Raw genomic sequence first — 17,724 nt, forward strand, 5'->3', positions numbered from 1 at the left:
CAAAGTGCGTAGGCAGTTGGCTGTTTCGCGCATGCGCACTGAGGTCTAGCGCTGATGCAAGAAATATTACGGCGCAGAGGTGTGGAAGAGCTCGAGGAATAAAAAAAAAGTAGCCAGAACTCAGTTTTTACCCGCTTGCAAACATGTCTGGAGACGAGGTAGGTGGTCTGAGGTCACCCGCTGTTTAATCTGTGTCGATCTTGGGGTTGAAGCCGAGCGAATTCTCGAACCATCTTGTTAAGGATGACTTTGGGCCTCGGAGCTGCTGCTTCCCTCCGCAGTCTGCTCTCACATGGCTTCAGCGGCTAGCAGCGGCGGCCCGAGCAACCGCATTGTCAAGAAAACCCCACTATACTGCGGTATAACGTTGTGTCACACGGTTACATGGTTGATATCTGCCTGTGAGGCCGTCGTGTCGCAGCCGGTAACGAGTCAAACTCAACTGACAGGAGGGTTCGTTGAAATTCACGGCGATGCTAACAAACAGCTACCGCGTTAGCTCGATTAATTCATGAAGTACAAAAACGTTCTCAAACCACCAATCATTATCCTAGAACCACAACATGTATACTTCTAGAAATGTATTGCTATAGAGCTGCTGGTGTGTGCTTGAAAAATAAAGACACGTTGTTCTGTCTTTATTCACGACAAGAGCGTCCATGGTTCACGTCAGATAAGCATATTTTAGATACTTGCAGAATATTGAGATTAGGATTAGCCTCATTGCGCATATGGTTGTGAAATTACTGGATAATTGTAAAGCATACTCATTGATTTTCAAGCTGCCAATCTGTCACAGTTAAGTAATTTACATAATTGACATTTCATTTTATGTATATAGAAGAGCCAGTTAACTAAAATAATCGCAGAGCCCAAAATTACAGTAAAAACGTCCAAATCTCACATTTAAGTACAGCCATTTCAGTAACATTCACACACAGTACAGTTTGAAGTGCTGATTATTAAAATTTATCTGAGTCCAGCAGATTAATCATCTCCCAACCTGAGCAGTTTGGAGGTGACAGTGGGAAGGAACAACTCCCTTTTAACAGGAAGAAACAACAGAACTACAACTGGGCTCAGATGAGCGGCCATGATGGAGGTTTAAAGGGTAGGAAAGAGACACAAACACAGGACTGGTCCAGGTGTAGTTTCCATGGGAACAGCAACGATGGTAGGAATGGTTGCAAATATAAACATAGAGTAGTGAGCTTAAAGACGGCAGCAGAATGAGGAAATGTGGTTAATTTGTCCTCCACAAGTCTTAACAGGTTTGTTTGTTTTTTGGGACACCCAAATGATAAAGAATTACTAGGGGTGCACCGATAAATCGGCCGGCCGATTTTAATTTTTTTCAGTAAAATAGTATTGGAAATTTGAAGGTACATTGTGACCTTGTGACACCTGACAGTGTTGCTTATTCAACAAAATCGGAATCTGCAGGTCAAACTTTAGGAATCAGTGATCGGCCAGAAAACTGTAATCGCTGCACCCCTAAGAATTAGAACAGTTCAGCCTAGCCCTAGAAGTGATGAAAGCATGGATTCGTTTTTCTGCATCAGTTTGGAACAAGAGGTTTCTAAATTTAGGGATATTGCAGAGGTGGAAGAAAGCACTCCTGGTAACATTTTCAATGTGAGGGTTAAATGACAGGTTATATTTTCATACAGATCTACTTATTGTTTTTCAAAGTAAATGATCGGTGAGCTTAAATTGAGACACATCCATCCATCCATTTTCATCCGCTTATCCGGGGTCGGGTCATGGGGCAGCTTAAGTAGGGAGGCCCAAACTTCCCTCTCCCCAGCCACTTGGTCCAGCTCCTCCGGGGAATCCCAAGGTGTTTCCAGACCAGCCGAGAAACTTAGTCCCTCCAGTGTGTCCTGGGTCTTCCTCTGGGTCTCCTCCCAGTGGGACGTGTCTGGAACACCTCACCAGGGAGGCGTCCAGGAGGCATCCTAACCAAAGCTCATGACCATACATGAGGGCAGGACCTCCTCCCTGACCCAGAGAGGGCACTCTACCCTTTTTGAAGTGATTTTATGAACACTAACACTTAGATTCTCACTCGTTACATAAAGTTCAAACTAAAATCTAAAGAATTGTTGTTTTTTTCTCCACTCTTTTTCTTTAGATGATTTTTGACCCCAACATGTCCAAGAAGAAGAAAAAGAAGAAGAAGCCCTTCATGTTGGACGAGGAAGGAGGAGAAGGGATCGGAGGAGAAGAGACTAAAGAGGTGGAAGCGAAGGAGGCGGAGCCAGAGGTTGGAGATGACAAGGAGTTTGACATGGATGAAGATGAAGGCAGGAAAAAAGGTTGGAAGGAAAATGGACGTTTTCATTTAGACTCAAATGTGTTTACAGTACCTCTGAGAGCATTGGGCTGAAACTCTGTCGGTTGTGTTTAATTCTTTTAGAAGTATCTGATGATTTGAACGACTTGAACTTCCTCAACCAGAAGAAAAAAAAGAAAAAACCTAAAAAAGTATTTGATAATGATGTAGAGGAAGGATTAAAGGTAAGCAATTCTTCTTCTCACTTTTCTGATCATTTTACTGACTGGCCTACATTTCTACTCTTTGTTACTAAAACTTCACCTTTTCTGGTTTAAACCAGGAGCTGAAAATTGAAGGAGAGCAGACGGAGGTGCCGGAAGAGGATAACTTGGATTTGATGCTCCCCACCAAAAAGAAGAAGGCGAAGAAAGTGGATTTTGATGAGGGAGAGCTGTTGGAGAACGACGACGGTATAAATAAAACTATTCTTTTTTTCCCCCTCTTAACACCCAAGTTAAAGTTATGTAACAAAAAGGTTTGCATGTTAACGCTAGCAGCACAGGAAGACGAGAGTAAAAACAACGATGGGATCTCGTTCAGCCCCTCCACAGGACCAGCATGGGCTGACTCAGAAAGAGACTACACCTACGATGAGGTAGGAGCACACAAAATTAAAAAAAAAAACAACGTTTAACTTCCTTAATGCTGAACGACCTTAAAGACAAACTGTCACGTTTCTGTCTCAGCTCTTAAACAGAGTCTTTAACATCATGAGGGAGAAGAACCCCGACATGGTGGCTGGAGAGAAGAGGAAGTTTGTGATGAAGCCTCCTCAGGTGGTCCGAGTGGGAACCAAGAAAACCTCCTTTGTCAACTTCACAGACATCTGCAAACTGTGAGTCACATCAGATCTTATTTACACACCGGCCTGGGTGTGTGCAAGTCCTTGAAATAAATTTCACTTCCTGCCTCGCAGGTTGCATCGTCAGCCTAAACATCTCCTCGCTTTTCTACTGGCTGAGCTGGGAACGAGGTAGGTCTTTTGGTATCCGCGATTTTGACAATCACTTTTTTTAAGTTCTTTACCTAATTGTTGTTAATTTGTCTTTTTGTTTCAACAGCGGTTCAATAGATGGAAACAACCAGCTCGTGATCAAAGGCAGATTTCAACAGAAACAGATAGAAAATGTGTTGAGAAGATATATCAGTAAGTTGGAAATGAATAATTTTATTTACTGTTGAGTTGACTGAAATTAGCTCTTATTACGTTTACAAATTTAAAGCATATTAGTCGTTATTTTTGTTATACCCCCAGATCTGTGAATGAACGGAAAAGGCATTAAATTGAGGCTGATGTTTTTGTAGGCCTGTCGCGATAAACAATATATCGATTTATTGGCTAAAGAGCTCAACATACTGAGGGTCCGCCATTTTGAAAACCAAACAACAAGATCAGGGGACAGCCCATGTCACGTCAAGGGTCTCCCTCCCATTTTTCTTAAAGCGACACGCTGCTCTCTCCCTCACTAGCCATCCTTTTGTTCACACAGTCTTATACTGCCATCCAGTGGTCAAAAAAAGCACTACACAAAAATTACATTTCTTCTTAAATTTGACAATAATTATTAATGTCAAATTTCAAACATTATCCTTTATTGCAATAATTTGAGACAATTAATCGCCCGGCAAAATTTGTTATCGTGACAGGCCTTTGTCTTTTTATGGAGAACATCCCCCACGCTCATGCAGTGATTTCCCGTGTGCTGCTACTAATGCTCTTTTCTGTCTCACAGAGGAATATGTGACGTGTCACACTTGCCGCTCCCCTGAGACCATCCTGCAGAAGGACACTCGTCTTTATTTCCTTCAGTGTGAGACGTGCCACTCTCGCTGCTCTGTCGCCAGCATCAAGACTGGTTTCCAGGCTGTGACGGGCAAGAGAGCGCAGCTTCGCGCCAAAACCAACTAGAGGCCACGATAACTCTGCTCCCCCTCTTCCTTCGGCCTCTTGTTTTGTTTGTTCCCTCCCTCAGAAGGTCCAAAGCTGGAGTTGGGCATGGGCATCCCTACTGATTTGCTTAAAGGACTCTCTGAATCGAACTGCGGGAGGGTTTGGCTGTTTAGTTGTCATTGCCTGTAAAACATGGGCAGAGAGTGAGAGTCTAAAACCAACAGAAAGGGTTCAGGTGCTGTAAGCAGATGGTGTTCAGCAGATACTGTTGGATTAAATGAATTTGGTTTGTTTGGCTGATGATCCCTCCACCTCCCTGTTTTTCCCCACCATTTTGCTGTGATCCATTTTTTTAATTCCTTGAAGAAAAGTTTGACCACAGCTTGGATCATCTTCTCAGACATACCAGTCATGAAAACATTTTCATCACACAGATTGTTCAACCAAGCTTACATTAAGAAAGCTTCTTTTTTTAATTTTTTTTCCCTTTTTTTTTTTGCACCCAGGGTCACTGCTGTATTCTCCAACGCATTGTTGCTAATCTTAAATTGTTTTTTTAATAGTCTGGTACACATCACATTTGTTAGTGAAGAGGTCTTCATACAAAGCTGCTCTTCAAGAGGAGACTGCAGGTAAAATGACTGATGAGGTGAGGTTGTCCAAGACAGAAATAAAAACTATACAGTGTGTTTTTGAGTGCTTTTGTAGCATTGATTTCTGATCAACTTTTATGAGACTAATTAGACTGGAATATTTTGAAAATTATAAATATTGTCAAATAGAACAGGTTTTGAGCTATTTCCAGACCCCCTATTGTTAAAAAATTACAAAAATCCATGCAAACACTGTGCTATTTACCAGTGTGGTTAAATAAAAGTATACCTCATTCTAGCTTGGGTATTAGTGTTTTGTGATGCAGGTTGAACAAATTTATTTCTCCTGTTTGCAGCCCAAGGTCTGATGAGCCTTTTTAAAAACCTGAATTTTTACTTAAATAAAACCTCTCTCTCCTTTATGTTTTCTGCTTGTATCCATTGTTTGTGCATTTGTGCATGTCTTCTCTTGTGCCCAATTTGTATTGGCAGAAAGGACAAAAGTTTATAACTAGTCATTTATCGTGTGTTTATACCTGATGTATCTTTTAAGGAGCTTAAATTCCACAAAATGGTACTGCTCCAAAATGTCTTAACTGGCAACATCTGTTTAATAAACAATGTTTCCTGCTGACGTAAAAAGTGAAGATAAGATTTAGCTAAAACCGGCGTTTTTTTCTAATTGAGTGGTGAAATCTTTAAAAGAAATAATAATTTTGAGTGAAATCAATATATTTTAAACACCAGAAGGAAATTTGGTTGCCATAGCAATAGCCAAGGTAAATATTGCAAGAATAGCAGAATAATAAACAATCTAATTTAATCAGTTTTGATTTACGCTTATTTTCATTGTTTTTTTTGGCAACTCGTTTCGCAGCTTTTAATTTTTTTTATACCGGAAACGTCCAAATTTATCTTATCGCTGATTGGCTGTGTGGCACGAGAGCCGCACATTTCCTGTGACTGGGAGGTGTAGTCTTCCTGTTGTAGCAGTTTAGGTTTCAGCTTGTGGTTCGTTTTGTTCGGAAGAATCGTCGAGAACAACGTTAGAGCAAAAAAGATAGAAGTATGCCACGAGTTTACATTGGACGTCTGAGCTATCAAATTCGCGAAAAAGATATCCATCGATTTTTCAGCGGATATGGAAAACTCATGGAGATTGACTTGAAAAACGGGTGAGTTGTAGGTGGAAGTACGGCCGTAGTGCTTTTAGCTAATGTTAACGCTAGCATTCATGTGAACGACACGTCTCGAACGTTTGTGCTTTAAGGTAGATTTATTTAGTTTCAGACGCAAGATTAGTTTAAATAGTGAAATATAATAGCATTTCCAATAAATATTTATTGTGAATAGATGCTAATGTGTGGGGATTTTTATTCAGTTGTCATTACGGGAATTGTCGCATGTCCAACATGGCGTCTTCTGCCTTCTGCTCCATCGTGGGCAAAGAGCTAGCATGCTACTAGCTAACTTACGTTACACTAAATTTGCCCTGCAGCTCATTTTAGGTTGTTTCACGTTTGTTTGCTTTTCTTCTATAGCTATGGATTCGTGGAGTTTGAAGATAATCGGGATGCCGACGACGCAGTTTACGAGCTGAACGGGAAGGAGCTGTGTGGAGAACGCGTGATCGTCGAGCATGCTCGAGGCCCGCGGCGAGATCGGGATTCCTACGGCGGCGGCGGCGGCGGTGGTGGTGGCGGCGACCGCTATGGTGGAGGCGGAGGCGGAGGTGGAGGTGGTGGTGGGAGTTACTGGGGCGGCGGTGGGCGCAGTAAGTGCTGACATTTTTAATGCATCCTCCATCTTTCTTTTCCGTCTATCGTTGAAAGCGGTGTTTATACGTTTTATAGACTAATTTCGTTGCTTAGAATTGTGATCGTTTGGTTTCTGCTCAAGTTCAGTTTCCATTAAAAAAAAAATCGTATTTATTGGTTTCATCTTGCATGCAACCCTGTTTGAATTCTAAAATTTAATTTGCGTCTTATCAAGGTTATTCCAGTTTGTGATAACAGTTCTTGCAGACCTGACCCACCCAGTTTTTTTTAATCTCCCCCTCTGCCCACTCAAGAGCAGAATCAGTTTCTGACCTGCAGGTTTGGCTGTTCTTGTTTAATCTATTCTTATTGATGAGAATGAGCAGCCAACTGCAAGTCAGATAATTTTGTACTGGATATTTGTTAAAGGATATTAGGGCTGCACAATTTTAGAAAAAAAAATACACGATTGCGATATTAAATATTTTGTATATTTCAACCCATCTTTTTCTCACTCCTTCTATTCTGTCAAGTCAGCATTGATTTTGTGTGTGATTTAGCATTTTGGCCGCTATTAATCGAAAGTGGTGTGGGCATCGGGATTAGTAAAAATCCATTTGATTGGACAATTATATTGGCATAGGGTTCACAAATGCTTGCAGTTTTGACATATTGTGCAGCCCTAGTTGATAGTAGAGAACAATAAATTGTGCAGCTTTTTCTAAGAAAGTTGTACAAAGGTAGGAATAAAAACATACTTGTTGTTTTTACACTGTTGCAATAATGCTAAATATGTTTGATTACTGCATACATGTAGCTTTAGCTAAGTGATTAGGACTAAACTAACATTTTCCTGTGAACTGTGTTTTGCTAACTTTGGCATATATATTTTTTTATTATATTAAACATTAACAAAAGTCCTTGATGTTTTAATTTGAAAGAGTCCAGCTGAGGCTGAGTCCATTGAGGCTAAAGATGACTGGCTAAGATGACTGCCTGTCCCGTTTGGCCTTGGCTTTCACCTTACAATGTGTGTGTGACCTTTGCCCCCCCTTGATCCTTGGCTGACCTAACCGGAAGCCATGATGACAACAGCCTTTTGCCAATAGTCCAGGGGTGATGGTGAGGATTGCCATTGGTTTCTATGTTGACAGCAAACATGAGTGGATCGGCTCTAGTTAAGAACTTCAAAATCTAAAGAAATTTCTGTAAGTGCAAAACTGGAGAAGTGCATTTTTAATTGACATCCAGTAAAATGGAAGGTGCTAATAAACATATTTGGTGAATTCACTGTATCATATATGCTCAATTTGGATGACCGGCGTCTTTAATAGTAGCCTATGTGAATACCTTCTTTTTTTGTGTTACAGGGTTCAGGGATCTTGAAAGAACATCACTGTTCATTTAATAGTATCACAGTATATTGTACAAGATACGTTTTGTAGTACCAAAAACCACTGCAGTGGTGTTCTTTGTAGCAGGGAGCATCTTCATATTATGAAACAATACAAACTTTACAGAGCAAATGGCTTGTAGATAGCTTAGATGAAACTCTGGAGAAAAGTGGTATTTAAAGGGCTTTTTTCCAGATTAAATTAAATTCATTTTATTTGGAGTTAGATTTGACTTGTGTTCATTTAACTGTCCAGGCTGCGAGTGCTTCAGTTGTCATTATACATGTTCCTAAAAAATGTTTGCTGTTGTTTTTTTTAAAGGTAGCAGCAGTTACAGCAACAGGAACCGCACAAACCGGGATAAGTATGGACCACCGGTTCGTACTGAGTATCGTCTCATTGTGGAGAACTTGTCCACCCGCTGTAGTTGGCAAGACCTCAAGGTAAATTTAAAGGCACAATCTTGCTTTTTGGAGCCAGTGTTACTAATGTGAAATTATATTGCGAGTACGTAAACATTGTTTTATTACTTTGTCTCAACAGGACTTCATGCGTCAGGCGGGTGAGGTAACTTATGCCGACGCCCACAAGGAACGTAACAATGAGGGGGTAATTGAGTTCAGGAGCTATTCTGATTTGAAGAGGGCTGTGGACAAGCTGGACGGTACAGACATCAATGGGCGCAAGATTCGTTTGGTGGAGGAAAAATCTCGCAAACGAAGGTCCTATTCTGGCGGCAGCCGCTCCAGGTTGAGTCCAAGTTTCAAAATGGATATAAATATATTTCTAGGTTGCCACGTGGTGTGGCTGTTCATTTGTTTGAAGTATCAAAAATTAGTATTTAATTGTATTTTGAGACTCAGCTTTTTGTCCGCAGATCCCGTAGTCGCCGCCGCTCCCGCAGCAGAAGCCGCAGTCACTCAAGGAGTCGCTCCAGGTCCCACTCCCGGTGAGGGTTGATGTTAATAATGTTAAACTGATGACGAGGATGCTTATTGTTGGGCTTTAGTCGTATTTGAATGTTGTCATAGCAGAAACCTTAAATGTTGTTTTTATTTTCATAGATCTCGTTCCCGCAGCGACAAGAGGAAACGACAGTCCCGCTCCAGGTCTGAAAGGAAATCTCGCTCCAAGTCTGGCGATAGGAAATCGGGGTCTCGCACCAACAAATCCCGTTCACGATCCCAGAAGTCCAAATCCCGTTCACGATCCCAGAAGTCCAAATCCCGTTCGCAGTCTCGCAAGTCCCGTTCCCGTTCAGCTGAGAGAAAGTCAAAGTCCCGTTCAAAGAGTCGTTCTAGAGCAAAGTCTGACCGGGATTCTCGTAGCCGCTCAAAGGAGATGTCTGGGGACAAGAAGTCCCGAAGCCGTTCCACTTCACCTGTCGAGAATGGGAAAGAGGAGCGTGCGGCTAAATCTGCCTCCCGCTCTCCATCGCCACAAGAAGGCGATCGCCGGTCTAAATCAAGAGAGAAGCGTTCAGCGTCTCGCTCAGTGTCCCGCTCGAGGTCTCGCTCGCGGTCCAGATCCGCCTCTCAGGATTAGTGGAAGAGCAGAAAGGTGTTTTCTTATTTTAGAGCTCGGTTGTTTTTGCTGTACATAGTGAGCAGTGTTGTGTAATTCAGGCTTATGCTTTGACTTTCCTCCTTCAAGCATGTATTCATCTTTTACTGTTACAGATGGATGCACTTTGCCAAGGCTTTTTGGGGGGGGGGGGGTATTTAGAAGTCTCACACCTGCCACTTGTCTTCCCAGCTGCATCGTATAGGATCTTCAGTTGTACGAACCCAACGGTTCTTGTTAAGTAGTTTGTTTGACTTTTAAAGTTTTCATTCAAACGAGCTTGATTGCTTAGAGCTAATAGAGCTAATTTGTTTTGTACTTATTTCGTGCGCAAATGTGGAGTAGTAGTACGTGACCCGCAGCACTGCAGCAGTTTTCATCTTTATTTTCAACGAGTCCCAACGTTTGAGAAGCAAAGCTGTGTAATTACAAGTAATAAATCTGTATTTCATCTTTAAATAGCTTGCATTGTATGTGGTTATCCCTTTGAACTTCTGTGTATGAACTAATTTGCATAAATGATTTCTCCAATTCTTTCTTGGGTGTTTGACACGTTTTATTTAGCATTCAGTAGAGCGTCAGTACCTTAAACATTTCTCGGTTTCCTGGATGGATTTCATCCCTAGTAAAGTCTTTCTAAAGTGATTTTTCTCCTTTTTGTGAGTTTCAAATTATTTTTATTTTACTTAAGGATCTGCTTAGAGTGCATTAGTGGAATTTAAGTTGAAGGAATACAGTCAGGACTGGGGTGGGTTTTTTGTTTTGAAACTACTTGCTGGAAGCAGCTACATCTTGTGTTGATGCCCCCCCCCCCCCCAACATAACATGAGTTTGTTTTTAAATGTATGTTCAAATAAAGATCCTAACAAAATAAGTTTTTGTGTTATTGCAAAAATAGGAAACAACCTTGGGTGCAGTGGTGTATGACCTAAATTCTGCTAATTATATAAGGATTATTAAGGGAAATAAAAACTGGGTGTAGAACGAGTAAATGGGACATTTTCATACCGGTTTCTGAAAGATTTGTAGTTTAATCTATGATCCAACAAATGTCGATTTAAAAAAAAAAAGTGCAAACTGCGCTGGTTTTAGCGTTTTAAAAAATGGGAAATTAAATATGGTCAGTTGTGTCTGCGCATGCGCACTGAAAGCCCCGGAGCCGCAGGAGATCAGCGCTGGTGAGAAAAATTTCAGTTCCTAAAATCTATAAACGCTTTTTCTGTTTTTCACTCGCTGACAACTGCGTGAAAGCAAAATAGTTGTCCCCGCGCGTTTTTTAGGAGTACAGACGTCCATTTGTGACGGATATTTGTAGCATTTATTGTATGTAATCCATCTCATAAGGTTTTTTTTTTGGTTAACCTGTGATGAACGTTTGATTAGCTAGTAGTGCGCGATGAATCCACGTCGATCAGTCTCCTCATTTACACAAACGCGCTTTTTCCTTGTTCCTGAAATTAACTAACGCGTTGTCTTACAGGGTTAAATAATACTTATTCACTAGAGAGATAGGGGCGGAAATAATTACAAGGTTAAATTTTATGTATACGTTTTTTTTTTTTCCTAAAAAAAAATGGTGAATGTTTGTACAAAATTTGCCTCATGGATTTCAGTTCCTCCGCCATTTTATCTGAAATGCTGTATTTTTATTATATGTGTGTGAGTGTGTGGACTTCTTGGTGTGTCACTGGTGTTTTTTTTCCATTGGAGATGATGGATGGTTGGTAAAAACACAACATGGCTGTTTTTTCAATAAAATTAGAACTGTGTAAAAAAAAAATAGGAAAACTATATTTTGAAGGGTTCCAATGCAGCGACTAACTAAAATATCTACATACTTTTGTAATATTCAAAGAGATAAACAAAACAACACTTTTTAATGTGTGAACTGTATAAGAAGTGGTAAAGAAATCAGGATAAAAATAAATGTAAGAGCTGCTTTCAATGGCTCAATTTGGTCACCATGGTAACCACACTCCTATCTCTGCTACAGGCAAGTTAATGAGAGGCAGACACAAGTGCATACTGTAAAGTAAGCCTGAAACATAGTTGCTATATAAAATCTACAAACTAAATCCTAAACGTTCTTGAGTCAAAAGCGCCAGAAGGCTCTGTAGGTCGTACATGTGAATCTTTATATTTATTTTTTTTACAACACCCTATATGATATTGCATGTTACAAAGACCCTTCATTTCATCTTTTAGGAGAATATTTTGAGTTAAAATAGATCTGAACCCTCTACGTGTCTGCATTCTGGGGTGTTTGAAAGAAAACTATATGTGGTATATTAATGAAAGACACTGAGTGAAAGAAGACGAAAATGCTCATGCTTTGAAGAGTAACTTGTACCAAAAAGCCTTGTTGAAGTACAACAAATTTGTTACAAAAATAAATAAAAATTACAGTGTGACTTCAAATACCAGTTAAGCACTGCAAAAAAATGTGTTAACCACCCCCAACAGAACTAGAGCTGCAGTTGTGTGAAAACTGTAAAAAAAGTACCATGTAAAATCCTTGTTTCTACTGCTTAAACTTTGAATGTACTGTGAAGTAGGCCTTTAACCCCCACTGCTGCTCCCCGGGCGGGCACCTTAAGATGAAGAGCTCACTGCTTCACATGTGTGCTCACATGTGCAATGGGAAAAATGCAGATAATTAATTTCCCCATTAGGGATTAATAAAGTACAATAAAAAAAATATGTCTAAGGTATGGATCTCCAAAAGGTACTACTTTTCATGTCTCCAAACAAACATATGACATTTTTATATCTTGTACCTTTGTGCTAATTTTATTTACATTGTGCAACATGCATCTACTAAAAACATGTTATTCCTGATTAAATCACATGTTTGAACACAAGAACAGTGGAAGCTCAGCAGACGGGGGTATGGACAAGGTAAACCAGTTCAACACCTTTTTCAATAGGTTTGATTGTCCTGCTCCAGCGCCCCCCTCTCTTCCAGCAGCGTTAACCTCGTCACCACTCGTCCTCACCTCCACTATCATCATTACCTTTATCAACATCCCCAATAGCTGAAATAAACACACAGTCTTCCCACCTTCAAGAGCCATATGAGTGAAATAAGCAATTGATGATGTGACAGGTGAGCACGCTGATTTGACATTTGGGTGGTGGGTGTGCCGATGTGTGCGTGACCATCACCAGGTGTAAATGGCGTGCTTACTGGAGTTCTGGCTTTGTATGGATGAGGAAGTTGGGTGCGCCCGGGGTCGTCGTATTTTCTCTTGATCGTGTTATATATGGTGCCGTAGCGAGTTAGGCCAAGCATCAATTGTTTGGACCTGGTCCGTCCGTGTCTCAGTCTGCAATGTTTAAAGCATGGACATATGAAATGGAATAAACTGGTCATTGCATAAAGAAGTGACCTGGAGGCAGTTTGGAAACACACATTCCCCAAGTTTAACCTGGTGCTGCCCTCAACACCATCATTTGCCGCATAAATATTCACTGTAAATCAAGAGAGGAGAGCTTAGCAGACTACACCTCAGGAAGGCAGCGGGCCCACACAAGGTATGCCCCAGGATGCTCAAGGCATGTGCTGTCCATCTGGGGGTGCCTCTCCAACATGTCCGACTTGAGCCTGCTTCTCCGGAGGGTCCCTGTCACCTAGACAAGGGAAACATCTGTGAGGGTCATGCTTTTTGACTTCTCCAGTGCCTTCAACACATCCAGTCCCTGCTATTGAGAGACCAGCTTGAGGAGATGGAGGTGGACACACATCTGGATCACAAACCGAGAGACCACAACACATCAGGAGCACCTCAGGGAACCGTGCTCCCTCCAGTTCTGTTCACCCTGTAAACATCTGGCTTCAGTTATAACTCGGAGACTTGCCACATTTACTCACAATAATAAAATGACAAACCTTTTAGTCTTTTCTGTACGTTAGAAGTCCTTGTTTTCAGACTTTGCAGGGCTCAAGCACAAGAAACAGGGACCCCAGTATGAGTGCCAAAGTGACCATGGAGGCTCCATCCAAAGAAGCTGACTGCACCCCTGTGGACCCATCGCCTTCATCCACCAGCGAGGCCATCCTTATCTGCAGCAGTGACAGCATTGCCAAGAAAACCCGACCGCAGCCCCACACCACCACAGCTCTTCTCCTGCCAGGTGAGTTTATGACTGAGGTTATAAATAAATAAATAAATGCCGGCTCCACTCTGATATATACTGTTCTCCATCTTCTGGAGAGCTTTAATCCAAAAATCACATTTACCAACAAATGCACGCTAAAATAAATGTTTTTAACAATAACATGAGGTATTTTTGACTCTAATACAACAGTTATTATTTAGGAAATGAACATGCAACGTGATCAGCTTTGAGGTTTAGTTATTACTCTGCATGCGGTATCATGTTGTCTGTTGTGCTTTTTTTTAAAAACTAATATTTTTAAATAATTTTAATTGTTTTAATCAGCTCCTGGTCATCAGAAAGTGGAGTTGACTCCAGCTGTTGCCGTGGGAAACCCAGGTAAAGGCAGCAGACCCAATGAGCTGGCTGCACCTGCTCTGACAGCGCAGGTGGGCGGGGCTTGTAGCATCTTCCACGTCCTGGAGTGGAAGGAGGGGATGGCCATCCTGCCCAGTAGCAACCTCAAGGTAAAGTGATGTTTGAATTTAATGTTACTGTGGAGTAAAATGTAAGGCTTATCACATCTTATCTATAATACTGACACATTTTTTTTAAGTTCATTTCCAGGTAATTTGATATTTAGAAAATAAACAGTTCTAATAAATTTACTTAAACAGATCCAAACAGGAGACGTTTTGACTTGTAAATTCATTGATATGTGTGTTGTAGTTTTGTGTGAGTGACGTAGGAGCTCTGAGCACATTGATAACCCCAGGGACCACCAGTGGCACTACCAACCCAACAGCAGGGACTTCTGGGAAATCTGATCCTGAAAGAGCTCCAAACAAGCCAGGTAAGAGTGCAGGTGCACCGAGCAGCTGGACACAAAGTCTCATTTATTGAAAAATGTCTGTCTTTAATATGAAAGGCTTTTGTACGTTCAAGTAATTTTAAATGTCTTAAAAAGCAAATTTTTTTTAACCACACTTGGTTTTTGTTTATTGAATTAAAAAATTCAAAAGTTTTTATATGATCAGAAAATCAAGTGTATTTGCTGCTGTAATCCTCCCGGTAACACAATGTTTGATACGCACACAAAGCATTCGCCCTTTTCAAAGATCCACCGTGTGAGTATTAAGCAGAGATGAGCAATTATTACATCAGCTGCAGCAGAGCTCATCATGACAAGTGAAGAGGCTGCAGCTGCACATTTATTTTAAAATATCAAGCAGTCAGTATGAAGTTGTCTTGATTAGTTCAAATCTAGCTATTAAATAAAAGCATTCCTTAAAGCAGCGTGCCCCATCCTGGTCCTTGAGGGTCATCCTGCATTTTTTTACTGGTTTCCTTGCTTCAAAACACCAGCCTTGATGGTTGCACTACCCCTTCGTGTTGTTCAGAAACAAGTTTATCACCACTGATTAAAATCAGACGTGTTGGAGCAGAGACCCGGCCTTAAAAGAATGCAAATCTCCTGCCGTCTTTAGTGCTAGGGACAGGGTTACAGCTGTTATGGTTAAATTTTGAAAATAACTACTGTATACGCAATCTCATGAGCGCTGTTAACGCTCAGAGTATGTGCTGTGAGCTACCACCACATCAAATGTTAGCTTTTTTCATTAATGTTTAAGTATGAGACAGGCAATAAAACACAAACTCAGGCACAGAGAAGAATTAATTATTTTCACCTTTGATGGTGGGCAGTTTTTAATTCCCATCTGATGCTCACGTTGTGTGTCCCAGAAGTACTGGCTCCTGTCGGGTCCCTGAGAGCTGCAGCTGTGGAGCCTGACAGGTCAGTGCCAGTCAAACCTGAAGTCCAGATCAGACTGGAGCAACAGAACCATGATCCCAGACCTCAGAGGAGCTTTAACGAAGAGCTACGCAGGGACCCCCTTTCTGAAAAGTATGTTCAAAATGGCTGCTTTACTTTTCTGCACACACACACACACACCTATTTCTGTCCCCCTCACACCTCAGGAGGAGTGTCGGTGTGGAGAAGGTGCCAGCAGGTGGGAGGGTCTCCGTCCTTAATCCAGATCACTTGAAACCTATGAGGAAGAGGAAGAGGAAGGAGTATCTGAGCCCCTCTGAGGAAGACTCTGACCTCGAAGGACCAGTGAGAGAAAAATATATTTTATTTGCTACTGAGAGACAAACGTGTTCACAGCTGATAGGTTCAGACAGTTATTAATGAATAAAATCAAAATCAAAATGTGTGATTGTTGAAACTCATCTACGTTCATTTCCTGTTGTTTAGGATGAGAAGATGGATTATTCTAAAGTGGACATGCGACACATCAGAGGTTATTTACTTTTGTTAATCTCAAAAATATTTTGTTCCCATTTTTTACTCATTTGTTTGGTGTAAATTATAAAATTTCATATACAATACACTCATGTAATCAGTGCACTGTCTTGTTTTTCTAATGAGATCATTTTTATTCAGAACTGACATAAATATGAGAAAATCAAATTTCTTTTTCTTTATTTTCCTCTGAATTTGAGTTATTTACTCTCATGTACCATTTAATTGTACATTTGTTTAATATATCCTAATATATCTTGTTCTTCCCACAAACATGAATGAGATATTTTATAAAATAAGTGACAGATTTTTGTTTTTGTGGAAGGTGTGGACAGTAAGACAGAGCTGTGGACGTGGGCTCAGTGTCTGGAGGAAACCAAAGCTGTTGCTGCTCCTGAAAATCTTTTCCACCAAGTAATTTTGACTTATTTTGCTCTTTCCATAGATATAGTAATAAATCCCCCGTAACAAATAAGGAAATAGGTTTAAAGTAGGTTCAACAATATCCAAACAAATCTACTGCAGCTTTCTTATCCTTCCTCTGTTTTAACCTCTTGTGGTTTCCCTTAAAAGGATCTAGTTATTTACTTTAGATCATTCTCTGTGCTGAACTGAATCATTTAGATCTTTTTCTCCTCACGTCCAGTCTCAGAGAGTCCCCACAGTGAAGAACGGTTTCAAGCAGGGGATGAAACTGGAAGGCATCGACCCACAACATCCGTCCATGTACTTCGTCCTCACCGTGGCTGAGGTGAGTCGATGAGTTTAGTTTTATTTATTTATTTTAATAAAAATGCGTGCAGGCTTTTCAGTTTTACAGGATCAGTTCAGACAGGAGCTCCTCCTCCTCGCTCTCCTGCAGTCTGATTGGGTTCCTCTAACATGTCGCGCTGTAATTCTGCAGGTGTGTGGTTATCGGCTGCGGCTGCATTTCGACGGCTACTCTGACTGTCACGACTTCTGGGTGAACGCCAACTCCACTGACATCCACGCTGCAGGCTGGTGTGAGACCACAGGACACAAACTGCACACTCCCAAAGGTCAGAGGTCACAGCTGAGAGTTAAAAAAACATGAAAAGAGCATCTTTGTTTGCAATTTATGTCCTTCATTTGCACCTTTTCCTTCATTTTGATTAAATAAATGTTCATGTTTTTTAAACTTCTTGTTCACATTATGTCTAATTTATGAAAAAAACAATTTGAAAAATACGTTTTGGTTTTCCAGGAGAAAACTAAATGTGCATACCAGTTTGTTTTTGTTTTTTACAGAAATAGAGATAAAAGAAGTAATTTAGTGTTGAAAATTAAAGATGTAGGTATTTGGATTTTGTTTGTTTCTTTTCAAGTTCTTTTTTCGCATCTAACATTTATTAACACGCTAATGGAAAAGTAACAGTATATTTAATAATTGTAATAAAACTTTAACCTGTTTAGGCACCTAAAAGAGCTAAGAATTAAGAGTATAAAAGACAAATTCACTTAGATCTGATAATTAGTCAAATTATTTTCTTTCTGTATTAATAAGGATTTAATGTTCAAGATATTTTGTTCGTCTTGTGTGTATACAAGTACACAGTAAATTATATCCTGAACTACAGGCTGTGCAAATAATGAGAAATATTAAAAAATAATTTGAAACGGTGATCCGAAGGGAGAATAACACAAAGTTTAAATAAAACTAAATATACACGTAAAGAAAACCTTTTCGGCTAATATATATAAAAAAAAGTTTTAATTGGTGGGTTTTGTACTTTCCAGATTAAACAAGCAAATTAAGGGACG

General features: G+C 40.5%; 3 protein-coding genes across 4 annotated transcripts in view; all 3 read left to right on the forward strand.

The window, feature by feature from the left end:
• On the forward strand, positions 1 to 5,108 carry eif2s2 (eukaryotic translation initiation factor 2, subunit 2 beta). 2 transcript variants are annotated; one of them, XM_037684950.1, is made up of 9 exons: positions 1 to 158; positions 2,135 to 2,318; positions 2,420 to 2,520; positions 2,619 to 2,748; positions 2,833 to 2,933; positions 3,025 to 3,173; positions 3,255 to 3,311; positions 3,400 to 3,485; positions 4,072 to 5,108. In XM_037684950.1, exons 1-9 carry the CDS (start codon positions 144 to 146, stop codon positions 4,245 to 4,247), a joined length of 999 nt encoding a protein of 332 aa, XP_037540878.1. In that variant the 5' UTR covers positions 1 to 143; the 3' UTR covers positions 4,248 to 5,108. The 2 variants fall into 2 exon arrangements, with proteins under 2 accessions (XP_037540878.1, XP_037540879.1); XM_037684951.1 differs by having other exon boundaries at positions 2,836 to 2,933; positions 4,072 to 5,106.
• A 685-nt stretch (positions 5,109 to 5,793) lies between these two features.
• On the forward strand, positions 5,794 to 10,407 carry srsf6a (serine and arginine rich splicing factor 6a). Its single transcript, XM_037684952.1, has 6 exons — positions 5,794 to 5,997; positions 6,364 to 6,596; positions 8,295 to 8,416; positions 8,517 to 8,722; positions 8,851 to 8,922; positions 9,038 to 10,407. Exons 1-6 carry the CDS (start codon positions 5,891 to 5,893, stop codon positions 9,516 to 9,518), a joined length of 1,221 nt encoding a protein of 406 aa, XP_037540880.1. The 5' UTR covers positions 5,794 to 5,890; the 3' UTR covers positions 9,519 to 10,407.
• Positions 10,408 to 13,504: 3,097 nt separating this feature from the next.
• l3mbtl1 (L3MBTL histone methyl-lysine binding protein 1) overlaps positions 13,505 to 17,724 on the forward strand; it is an 11,694-nt gene continuing 7,474 nt past the window's right edge. The window contains exons 1-9 of the mRNA XM_037684311.1: positions 13,505 to 13,670; positions 13,980 to 14,161; positions 14,364 to 14,487; positions 15,378 to 15,540; positions 15,615 to 15,753; positions 15,895 to 15,940; positions 16,268 to 16,356; positions 16,589 to 16,693; positions 16,847 to 16,982. Of these exons, the coding sequence (XP_037540239.1) occupies positions 13,505 to 13,670; positions 13,980 to 14,161; positions 14,364 to 14,487; positions 15,378 to 15,540; positions 15,615 to 15,753; positions 15,895 to 15,940; positions 16,268 to 16,356; positions 16,589 to 16,693; positions 16,847 to 16,982 (1,150 nt within the window). The remainder of the gene's footprint in view (positions 13,671 to 13,979; positions 14,162 to 14,363; positions 14,488 to 15,377; positions 15,541 to 15,614; positions 15,754 to 15,894; positions 15,941 to 16,267; positions 16,357 to 16,588; positions 16,694 to 16,846; positions 16,983 to 17,724) is intronic.

This window comes from Nematolebias whitei, chromosome 11, assembly GCF_014905685.2.
Source record: "Nematolebias whitei isolate Nwh7 chromosome 11, NemWhi1, whole genome shotgun sequence".
Taxonomy (NCBI): Eukaryota; Metazoa; Chordata; class Actinopteri; order Cyprinodontiformes; family Rivulidae; genus Nematolebias; species Nematolebias whitei.